The 12,822-nt window shown below is 38.6% G+C and overlaps 1 protein-coding gene across 1 annotated transcript in view; it reads right to left on the reverse strand.

Moving 5' to 3' along the window:
• Nucleotides 1-12,822, reverse strand: part of tox2 (TOX high mobility group box family member 2) — a 117,965-nt gene that overhangs the window by 79,856 nt on the left and 25,287 nt on the right. The window contains exon 2 of the mRNA XM_024270707.2: nucleotides 1,994-2,086. Within this exon, the coding sequence (XP_024126475.1) occupies nucleotides 1,994-2,086 (93 nt within the window). The remainder of the gene's footprint in view (nucleotides 1-1,993; nucleotides 2,087-12,822) is intronic.

A 12,822-nucleotide genomic window follows, 5' to 3' on the forward strand; every position in this document is an offset into this window, starting at 1 on the left:
TTACGGGACCAACGGGAATCTGTCGTGGAAAAAAGCGGCTTTGCACCGATATAAAATTGCTTTTATGAAAGGCCAAAGGTTTAAAATGTAAAATGCTTAAAAAAACAAACAAAAAAACAGATCTGTTGGGGTCGCTGGTTAAATTAATCTTTTTCAACCAAAATGGGCTGCGAGGGGTGGGGGGTGGTGATGTTCCGGTCTTGGACTTCCTTTTGGCTTATGATTGTCAGCCGCCATCTTTTCTAGGGTTTCATCTGCTCCTGATCCATCACGATTCGAATAGAAATACTCAGAAACGCAGTTTTAATCTTAGATTATTCTATATATGTCCTCCATTGTGATAAAAATTCTACAAGAACATGTTAAAAGACTAAAAACATGATTTTCATTGGCGTAAGTCTTTTAGGACATGTTTGCTGCCATACACGCATGTTGATCCATAACTCCATTTCAGCTCCAACAGATTTAGATGCAGAGTTTTAATTTGTGTTTGGCTAAATCAAAGGAGAGCCAATATATATCTTTACTAGGTTATACATGGCGTGACAAGGAACTCAATGGCATGATTTGTAAGTGGGTCTCTCCACTAAAAAGCATTAACAATATTCACTTTAGATAACATATGATTCCAGGCCCCAGGAGAGGATGGCTTTCTTAGAAATGCTTTGTTAGCACTCTCCCCCTTGATAAATGATTTAGGACACGGGGCTAGAGACATCAATACAATCTCTGCTGTAATTAAAAAAAAAAAAAGGTGCGTACCAACAATATTACACTGCTTTTACTTTCCCTGAGTCTCCCTTTACTCCACCGCCCCTCCTTTCAATGAGCCCCGGAGCAGTGAGGAGATAATTCAAAAAGAACTTGAACAGAGTGAAACATGAAAAAGGAGGAAATTAAATTCTCTCTTTTTGCTCTATTGTTCTTTCATTTTCTCCCTTTTGTTCCATAAATGCATAAGAGCAAGGCACACTAGATTCTAATTATGATTTTCACAAAGCTCAAAGATTTTTTTTTAATTTAAGAAAAAAAGGGAAGGTTTCACAAACACGCCGACTGACTTCTCTCATACTTTGTCAAAGTCAAAGTGCTGCAACTTTAGGAGCATTTTTTCATGTAACCTTGCAAAAACAAATTATAAAGACTCAGGGAAAAAATGTCATGTCCAAAGGCTGCAGTTTTGCCATAAATATGAACTATAAAACCAACAAAAAAGAAGAAGAAAAGCTAGTGCTAAGGTTTTTACAAAGTTGGTTTGATGGTACCAACTTTCATTGACCTCATTGTACATTCAAAGATGGATTTGCAATATTGAGCAATGAGTAAATATACGTTTTTTTATTAAAAAAAAATACAATTCCCACTCACTTTTTCAATGCATAACTGTGCCAGAGGCGTCGTTTTGTTTGTTTGTAGCCTACCTGGATTAATGCAGTTCGCCTTAGAGTAAGGATGGACAAACTACGGCCCTTGGTGGCCTGTTAAATCATTAATCAGGCCTGACACACTGGAATAAATTATGTTTTAATGTTTAATCTTAATTCTGATGTGAGATGATGCACTACTAATACATTCATTTGGTGTTGGAAAATGTTTTGCTTTTGTGGCGTTCATTGTGTTTTCCAAGTGGGATGGTCATTTTTCCAGTTATTCCAACGCCACTTGAATGCAGCATTTCTCTAAATTTGCATTTTTTTCTTGAGGAACATTAACCCTTTGGTGCAACTGGCACTAAAATGAGAACCAAAGTAACAGTTTTGAAATAAAAACTATTTTAAAATATTAATTTCCTTTCAAAATTAAAGCATGTTTTTGGCCAGATTTAATTTTTTTCCTAATGAAGTGGATAACCAAAACACTTCACTGCTCCTGTTCTGTAGTGTGGAAAAGTTTGCCCACTCCTGCCTTAGAGGTACACAGCAAACTTTGAATGTGGAGGTGGATGAGATCAATGGGGGGTGAGGAGGGGGAGGCTACGAGAGACAAGTCTTACTCCAGTAGAGGGCAGTCTCTTGCCGTCGGGGTTTGGGCGCATAGGCAGGGAACTGTAGAGCCTTACCCCTCGATCCGCGGTGCCGTATCTGGTCTGGAGAGGCAGAAAGAGAAACATTTCAAGTCTGTTTTCTTACTGTTGCACGCCGCATGCAGTCACAGTTGCAGATAAAGCATGCAAGTCAGGAGGAAGAGCCATCTCAGTTGGTTCCCGTTTAGCGTCACCAGTCATGCAAACTGGTAGCTGTGTTGTCTCGGTGACGCACAATGTTTGGCTACATTCACAGCTCCATAGCTAGACTTCCTTTGCACTCTTCAACTCCACTAACCGCATGTTTCTGCACCTCACTGAGATGCTAAATCAAGTGGAGGCTGTTCTTAAGGCCTGTCTTTTTACACTTGTGGTTTGCAGCTTGCAACAAGTGAGAGCTTAATAAACGGCTGCAAAAAGTCCTGGATTGTCAGAAGGTGGTCCTTGCCAGAGAAGGAGATGATGATAGCCACATCATGACCACCTCCCAGGATTCACCTCAAATCTCACCTTCATCATTGCAATTTATCTCTTCCTTCTTGACTTAGAGCCCCACCCTGCACACCGGTGACACCTTCATATGCTGTTATTCTCACATTAGTGTTTTGCTTTCTCATGAGAAAGCTTTTATTATAGGTTAGAACACTGCACCTGCAGTGCCGGACTTAGCAATTTAGGGGCCCGGGCGAATAATGAGATGGGGCCCTCTGCAGTGGTTGCATTAATCTGCTCATTTTTTTAAATCCATAACTGGGGTAAAAGGTCTGTAATGTTTGTAATGTCTTTAATTTGTCTGGTTTTACTAAAGAAGCCACAACAAAGACCCAAAAATACTTGCAAAATATCAAAAAATGAATATATATTTTGATAAAATAACCATTCTTTTTTCTGTCTCTTTTCTCATTCTTGACTTTCTTTTTAAGTTCCCTTTTTTCTGTTTTGTTTTTCTTCCTGTACCTTTGGAACCATTGTAACAGATTTTGTGCTTTTTTTTTGCTTTTTCCTTTTTTCCACTGCTGCTTGATGACCACTTTTTTCTTTTGAAACTCTTGGAAGAGTCTTTCTCTACGAGCTAGCTTGCTGTTGATGGAATATTCCATTGCTGCAGATTGACGGGGGAGGATGAAAACCTCTCACATGAGCAATCCTACACTGTAAAAAATGAAACATTGAATCAAATAACAAAGTGTTGTAATTTGTTACATTTAAAAATATTAATTGTATCAAAGTAACTCAATATTTTAATTTGATGAAAATTAATAATTTTAAATCTGAATATTTCACTTTTTACAGTGTATGCCATTTTAATGACAGATTTAAAAAAAAAATGGCCATTAAAATTATTTTATTATTTTATTTTAGAATTATAGTCTTCAGCTCGGGGCCCCAAAAGTGTGGTGGGAGTCGCCCACCTTTGCCTAATGGTAAATCCGCCTCTGCACGTGCGTTTACAGCAGTGAGGATATTTCTTGTGTGGGGTTCTGACTTCCTGAACTCATTATAAACTGAGATTGCATGACTAAGCATGACACAGCATTATCAAAGACAATGCACCGCTGCCTCAGCTGTAAAGCGTCTTAAATACAAACAAAACTAACTGTTAAACATTTTTTTCTGCAGATAACAAACAAGTAAAAGGTCTGATACAGTTCCTTTTCATTCTCCTGGCCCTGCAGTGAGGCTATCGCTGCACACAAACGGAATTTCACATGTGACTTTTTTCCCCCTTCTTTTCTTGTGAGGCTTGTTAGATAGCTTGCAAGAATCACAGCTAAATGAATGCCTCATGGAAAAGCCGCTTGGAGGAGCCACAGTAAGTGAATGTTTGATATTTCTCCAGCATGCCAGGCTAATCTGGCCCTGTGGCATGCCATTACAGGGCTAATAACAGCTGTCTGCGGCCTGGAAGGGACACAAGCAGGTCTGGCTTTGCTAACTGGGCCTGACAGACTCATTAGGAGCACTGGCACTCAGAACGGCAACAGCCAAACTCCTCACATTTCCTTGCTGGCTTGGAACAGCTTGCAAGTGCAAAAAGCTTTGTCTGCTAACACTTGTTCTCTGACTCCTTGCTTTAGGTTTTCAGTCGTCACGTTGGTGGTTCCCACCATTGTCACCTCTTATCTTTGAGCTGGCTCTGGGCTTCTCTGATATTTCTGCCAAAGCAGATGCTCCAAGCCATTTGCCATCTTGACTTGACATCATGCTCTCTCTAACCTGTCATTTTTTTATATAATCCTGCACACCCACACTCTCGTTCAGATCACAAGAGCCGATATGGAGGAGATCTTTTTCTTTTAATGTTTTTGCTTGTGATTCATAATCAGAAATATTGATCAGTGCAGGTAAATGAATGCACATTCTTGAAGATAAATAACTGACTCACACTTTCTGGCTAACGTGGGCGATCTACAACAGGAAGATGCAGCACCACATCAGGAAAAGACTGGCATCCTCTGAACTTTGTGTCAGTTACTCTATGAGGGCCTGTTTGAGAAGAAGAGGGACTTCCCCAGGCAGACAACAAAAGCAAACATCGACCTGCGCACCGGTTCACAATAAGGAGAAGGCAGGGCTGCGAACCAGAGAGTCAGTAAAAGGCATCTGGACACGGAGCTTCTAACAACAGAAGGAGGGAAAAGCAGTTTTGTTCAGGTTCTGTCATGTGACGGAGACTTTCAGCACAGCTTCAGATCATGAGATGGAGCAGCAAAGGAGTCAAACTGCAGAAACAAAACACTTTCAACTACATTTGTGTGTTACAGATACCCAGCAGGACTAGGAAGACTTGAAGAGTTCCTGAAAGTTTCAAGGTTTTAATCATAAAGTAAAATTAAGACCCAGATACATGTTTCCTTAAAAATAAAATTGTGTGGAAAATACCACAAATCAAGTTGACCACAGAAAACATTTCAGTTATTTTTCTGATGGGTCCTTATGGGTTAAAACTACAGTCATATTACCCAAAATGCCATGCAGCCACGACTGACATGCAAGTTTTATAGCAAATTTGGCAGGTTTTCAAAGAGATTATAAGAAAAAGTGTTAATTTTACTCCGATCAGACGATTTTTCTCCAAGTGACATCGGTCAGAGGCACATTTTGACACCATTACAAAACCAGGCGACACCTGAGTGTCCACGAGTCAGATTTCCCACACAAGGATTAAATATGTTGAGAACACATTTGCAAAATCACCATGTAAAGTTAGACACTTTATCTAGTTTGACATGAGTTATATTTGCTCATTAAAGCTGGTCTAATGATAAAATGTAACATTTCTTATTCAAGGTTGTTGAGTTCAGGGAGCATTTTTTTCTTTTTACGATTTTAAAGATTTAAGAAAATATATTTTTTATACCAAAATATTTTATCATCTATAAAGTTGAAAAGTACGTAATATTAGTCTAATCATGAATGATTTTACAAAAAATTGTGCATGAAATCTTGAAGATACCTCCCCATCGTGCATTAAATGTGTATTTGTGAATGTAGCCTAAATAATGAAGCCAAATGAAATTATTTCAGGCAGTTGTGACCATCAAGAAAAGCCACAACCAACCTGCAATGAATAAGACAAAAATAACGTATGTAACTATACGGTTCTATCAATCTCTTCTTGAAGCACCGCCTCTGGCAGTCGGGAGGAATAAAATAGAACCAAAAAGATGTAGGGAGAGATCTATCAAACACTAAAATATCAAAAGTTGAATTTGAGACTTATTGTAGTTTTCTGCAGAAAACAAACTCCATGCCAGTTATAGAATATTATGTAAATATTTACTTAATGTTTTGCTAGAGTGATTCAGTCACAGATTGAGTCCAAATTCCTTCTCTCCTTACTATTTAGTGCACTAATAAGTGTATTTGTCATGCTGCAGAAGTCCCTGAGTGCCCTAGAAATCTCCCAGAATCCCCTATGAGAAACCGGTGTGCATCAATTCTCATTGGATTGACAAATATAGACCACAATGCATTGCACTTAAATGATTTTTCATGTGAAAAAAAAGCTTTTTTTTTTAAATAAATAATCAGTTTTCATCATCAGAGCACAAAATGTTTATATTAATTAGGTTTTGACTGTGGGAAATTGGTGAAGTCATATTTAAAAAAAAAGAAAGAAAGAAAGTAGAAGGGTTTTTTGAATTGCATTTAAAATCTGTGAAACTAGATAAACTGAATAATTGAAGAACTGCATGCACATTGCAAGCATATTTTCCTTTTTTAACGCATTTATCAAAAAAGCCCAAACATTTAGAGTTTACAGTTTCCTCAACATTCAACAATTCTGAATCTCTGGGTTTAATTTCTATAAACATTCAGGCTTTTTAATTATCCACAAATCTGCAGCGTGTTAAATCACGACAATAATATTACTGTGGAAGGACAGCGACATCAGCTTGTGCTTGTTTCCATGCTGGCATGTGAGGCCACTGTAAATCCAGAGGCACAGCTGTGGGGCTACAGTTACCTGCTGTAACGTTAGCTGCTGCACGTTATATTATTTACGTCAGTCTGCCCTTAATGGAACACATGTGCGTCTGAAATCAACATTCTTCTTAGATTAGCTGAAAGGCAGCAAACATCACAGCCGAGCAATAATGAGGAGAATGCTTTAAGCTTCAACAGGGCTTACTGAGAAACTCTGGCAAACATGGACATAGTGTTCTCAGTGCACATACACAAAATGACGTACACTTCCAGAATTGTACTCAGCAATGCATGCATACTTTATTAAATATTGTTAAAACAGATGAATATTCTTTAATTGCAGAGGAAATATTGCAAAAACACAATATCAGGTCTGGTTTAACAGTCAATAACAAACCATGAATCACCTTTTTCAGTGGTTTATGGAAACTCGGGTGTACGACAAACAGAGATGCATGGTGCAACAACAGTTTGCATAATGCACGGTGATGAATCACTTTCCTTTAGACATGTGGCGATGAATGTGATGTCACTCAATCTGACAAGTGGTGATACATGAGACGTGCTATAAATCTGTATTTTTAGTCTTTTAAATTGCACCAAAAAATAACGGTTTTACGTGCACAATAATCCGACCAACACTTTACTTTTAGCAAACTTCTCACGTTTGCATAACCAGCTCTTCACTGCAAGGACTTGGAGGATTAACTACAATCTTTTGATGTTAATTTGTCTACAGTATCTCTGCTACCATCTGTGGGTTCTGATTTGTGGAGCTTGGAGATGTTTTATTTCAAAGTACAGTATTTTTGACAAAACCAAAACCTTTACAAATAGAGAGAAACATGCACAGAAAAAATAGATATTAGTGCAGAAATGAAAAGGAAAAAAGACCAATGTAACCTATATTCATTTGGTTTCACAGAGGCAGGCATATTTCTTATTGTGATAAAAATGTATGGCTCAAAGTCCCACTCCGAACATCTTTTGATCTATTTTCAAAGTGTTCACAGTGATCTTTTTATGATGATTATGCCGTTTTTAGCTAAAATCAAAAATGTTGTGTTATATTTGGGTCATATTTTCTGCAGTAGTTCGTTAGAAATTCACCTCTGAGTTGTGGGTGGGACTGTTGCTGTGGAGCAACCCCGCCCCCTTTCCCCTCCATATTGCTTTGAGCTCCTAGCAGGGAAATTGTGGCCCGCCTGGTGTATTTTCTATGTCTAAAATAAGCTCTTTCTAACTGTTTTTTTCCCTTTTATTTATTTATTTTTCAGAAATGCAATTTTAAGCTTATTTTCCTTTTATATGACTTCCATCATCAAAAAATTCCACAAGAACATGTTAAAAACACCAAAAACAGTATATATATAAAAGTGGGCCTTTAAAGGGTAACCAAACGGGGAAGTTGGAGGCTGACTCCACCCACAGCTGACATTTGAATATCCAGTCAGAGGGGTGGGGAACAAGACTGTTCTCATTGCTGGAGTTGCAGATCATGACGTGGGACTTTAATGGTTTGACCAATCACGAAATTCAAATGTAATACCTCGATTCAACCTGTAGGGGGGGTCCACACTGACGGAATAGACTATATTTACAAGTTTATTGTAATTTGTAAAAAAATTGGCAATTACCAACAAAGCTCCATTTATAGAGGTCAACAACCAAAAAAAAAGTTTATTTAGGGTTTAGTTACCCTTTAAAGTCCCACTCCAAACATCTTCTGATCTATTTTCAAAGCATTCCCATCTTTTTATAATGATTACACCGTTTTTAGCCAAAATAAAAAATGTAGTGATATTTTTGTGTCATATATTTTGCAGTATCTCATTACAAGTTGTGGGCGGGACTGTTGCTGTGAAACAACCCCGCCCCCTTTCCCCTCATGCAGTGTATTTTCTACATCACAAACAACATTTTCTCATTGTATTGCAATTTTTTCTTCATATACATCCTCTATCGTCAGAAAAAGAAATGCCACAAGAACATGTTAAAAACAGCCAATTTCATCAAAGACATCTCAGCTGTAGCCAAATGTGAACCTGGAGACTCTTAAACGACACATTCTGGTGAGAAAAATAAGACCAAACAACACAGATGTCAATGGAAAACCACAACTATTCTGTCTGTTGACGTTCAGGGTAAAAATGCTACTTTGTGTGTTTCCACATAAGCATCAGCGTGCCCATCAGTGCTAAATGATTGTTTATTAGGCTTAAGTTTTTATTTCAGCCGTGCTCTTCCTGTCTGCTTGTGCTTGCTGGTTGTTTTCTGCTCCCCTGCATTGTCTCCACCCTTCCTCTCACTGCTGCATCTTGTGTTTACATTTCTCCAATAGTTTCTGTTCCATTGGTCAACACAGATCGCAGTTTACACTGGGACAAAATACATACACCAGACACGCTGGAGGAAAATCTGCAATTCCCTATTTATAGCTCCATGTGTGTGGATCCTTCTGCTCTTCAAATAAGATTGTACATTTTCCTATTTTCTCCCTGGTTCCCGAGTAGGGGAGAGGCAAAGGTAATATCATATCTCCTTTATGTATGCCATGAAATAAACATTGTGCGTTAGCCTGCAGGAACCGGCTCCTGCTGAAGCACTAAAAAAGAAGTGACCCACATTACATATCACGAGAAGAGCTAAGAGTGATGCAGAATTTTAATAAAACACTGTAAATAGGTGCGATATATAGAAGCTAGGAGAAGAATTCTGTTGTTTTTGCAATTTCAAGGCCGCACATTTTCATGATGGGAAATTCGCTTATGAGGTGACAGGTCCTTGTATATTTTTACATCAATGCTTTATTAAAAAGACTATTTTTTAAAATAGGGGGCAACTTGTTAAAATGAGAGGAATCTTCCCTAATCTTTCTCTTTAAATATAAACATCCCGACAGTAATAATTTTAGACAGTGAACAATTATTCCTGTGGTTGTTTGCTTTTTCCGTCACCTTCTCCCACACATTTTCCATTTGCATTTTGTGAAACAAGAAAGATGGAGAGCATTAATTAGGAGCGTTCCCTACAAACATACAGAACAGAGAATTCATATTTCATTACTTCTGTCCTTTTTTTCCCCCCCCAAACCTGCTAATCTTTATAGAGGCATTTGAAGAACAAAAGAGTAACATTGCATCATGTTACCACCGGCACCGACAGCAGAAGCAGCTGAGCTCTGGACACAGGGAACGCGGTACAGGCAGAAAGCAGATGGCTGGGAAAAGCTTTAGCTAATACAAAAAAAAAATGGGGATTTTCTCTTTTTATTCATGAGCCATACACGCAAGAGCAAAGATTACTTTAATACAAGCAGAAGCTGGACAGAATGGTGCCTTAACAAATTGGGATTGCCGAGGAGAGAATGGAGTAACAAACCAAATGTGGGACTCCTCCAGATCTCCTTCACAGGGCTGTGCTGAGGGGACTTTTCTATCATATACATATGGAACTCTCACGGAAAACAATGTTAGGATGAGAACTTTTTAAAGTCAAAGGATGGTGGAAAAGCCACAAAAATAATGTCTGCCTCAGATATTCCAGAAGTCATTTTTTTAGTTTGTGTATTACTGTTTGTCAACACGCTTCCACCACGATGGAAGCCTGTGCAACACTTTCTGAAACTGACCCAATGCAAAGCATTTCCGCTTATTCTGGGAAAAAAAAAAAAAAAAAAACTCGTTTTAAACCAACTTTACTTCATCCATCCATCTATTCATCATCCAACCATCTGTCCATCCATCCATCCGTCTGTTTGTCCATCCATCCATCAATACGTTAGTTTATTCATCCTTCCATCCATTTGTCCATGCATCCATTTTTCCATCCATCCTTTCATCTATCCATCTGACCATCCATTTGTCCATCCATCCATCCCTCGGTCCGTCCATCCATCCATACATGTATTCGTCCGTCAATCTGTCTGCTCGTTCATCCAACCATCTTTCAATACGATCGTCTGTTTATTCCTCCATCTATCCATCCGTCCATCCATCTGTCCATCTATCTGTTTGTCCATCCATCCATCCATCCATGCATTCATCCATCTATCCATCCATCCATTCGTCCATCCATCCATCCGTTTATCCATCTATCCATCCATCTGTTTGTCCATCCATCCACCCATTCGTCCATCTATCCATCCATCCATCCATCCATCCCTCCCTCCATCCATCCATCCATCCAATTGTCCATCTATCCATCCATCCACCCATCCATCCATCAATCCATTCATCCATTTGTACATCCATCCATCCATTCGTCCATCTATCCATCCATCCATCCATCCATCCATCCATCCATCCATCCATCCATCCATACATTCTTTTTTTATAGCCCCCTACATGGGGTCACCAGAGTCTATCCTGGCTACTGTTTGGAGAAAGCGGGGTACGTCCTGGACAGGTCGCCAGTCATTTTTTTATGAATAATCTTCATAAAACTTTCAAATTTATTATGTTTTTACTTTGGGAAATCCATAACATCAAGTTTGGCGTTTGTTGTTGTTATATTAAGTATTGAGCATGATGTTTTCAAAATTCAGTGCACTAGATAGTCCCACACTATATCGTTTTTCAGTAGTTAGGGAGGGAATTTGGACTTATACTTCGTACACCATAAACTGCAATCTTAACGTGAGTATTTCCATTTTAATCCTGAGTCAAAGTGGTGCAGTCCTTAGTGTCAGTTGAGCTGGTCTGAGTGTTTCAGAAAGTGCTGATCTGCTGGGATTATGACATGCAAATATGTAGATGGAGTGGACACATAAAATCAGTCATGTGATCCAGAATGATAGATGGAGAACTATGATCACATGAAGTCCAGTGGCGCTAAAGAGGCAAAGAAACCCTGTTTAATGAAGGGAACAACACGTTTTGAAGCTAATGAACTCCAGCACTTTGGGCTTCTCTCCTGTCGCTCAGGTACAAGACTCCAAATTTGGGGGGTAGTAAAGTTCAAAGGGGAGGATCAGAATTTTATAACATGTGATCTTGTAGCCCTTAATGAAGACGTTTGATACTTGACTTCCACACGCTGATGCTCAGTTTGATGTAGCACTCAGAAGTGAAAGCTCACAGAAAAATACTGCTGCAAAAAAAAAAAAAAATCAGTGCATCAAAAAAAGAGATGAGAAAGAGAGATAAAGGAGTGGAGTTAGTTGAGAGGTGATCTGCTGACTACAGGCAGTTGATTTGGTTTCAGAGTGCATTGTTACGGTGCTTTGAATTAATGCCTCCCAAAGAGTCCAATTGTGATTCTTGGGTTGTGCTGACAGAATATTTGACAGCCTAGGGTGAGCTGCTGATCTCAGCTGAATCCTCTGTTCTGAGTGTGCACGTGTGCGTGCACATGCATGTGTCTGTGTGAGCGCGCCTCATCGCTAACACATTCATGCCCCCCCCCCCTTACCTGCATGTGTGCACACACTGGTGCAAAACAGAAAACGAACACAAATCCGTTCCTCAATGGTTTGCACATAGACATGCCCAAACTCAGGGAAACCTTTGCATACTGCTGGATTTAGCACATTCATTTCATCAAGATGGAAAAGTTTGACCAAATGCCTTTTTCTCTCACCCCCTGGAGGAAGCACGCCGTCCCTCTGGGCTGCTGAACAAACAAAAACACAGACAAACCCATGCTTCATTACAACCATGGCATAGAAAAAAAAAGATACTCCATCAAAATAAAGGGAGAGCACAGCGTTGCTCCGCTCTGACAGGCCAACAACTTAAGAAAAATCTCCTGCAAATTGCAATATACAAGCTTGCAGAAGCTGCACTTTCATTTTTCTAATTACGTTAAGTCCCAACTCAAACCTGAGCTCTTTTAACTACTGTTTTTCTCTAAAATGTAATCTGTTGTGCAAGCAATAAACCTGCTGCACACACATCTGCTGTTCTCACACCTCCTATAAAAGGTGGGATACGTTTAATTGATGCTGCGCACCTCCATACATTTGCAAATGTATGGAGGTGCCAATGCACTAATGGATGTTAATAAAAAATAATAATGGTACTCAAGGTTTTTACTTATCTTCTGTTTCTAGATTAAATCAAAATTTCCTTAAAAAATGAAAAATAGAAAAAAATGTATCTTCATTTTAAAAAAAGCAATCATCCATCTTTTGTTTTTTTCTTTTTTACTCAATGTAAGTCTTTTGATCTTTTCAGTTCTGCTTGATTTATATGGTTGAAAAAGAGTCTTTATCGACAAAAGTAAAATATGGATTCATTAAATCCACGATTTTCAATTCATATTTTTATGAACAAAAGCTTCATCTTTGTATAGTTTGTATAGGAAAATTGGACAAAAAAATTAATATTTTATTGAATTGGAATCAAATTGATCAAGTATTTTAGCAT

This window comes from Oryzias melastigma, linkage group LG5 (genome assembly GCF_002922805.2).
Source record: "Oryzias melastigma strain HK-1 linkage group LG5, ASM292280v2, whole genome shotgun sequence".
NCBI classification, from domain to species: Eukaryota; Metazoa; Chordata; class Actinopteri; order Beloniformes; family Adrianichthyidae; genus Oryzias; species Oryzias melastigma.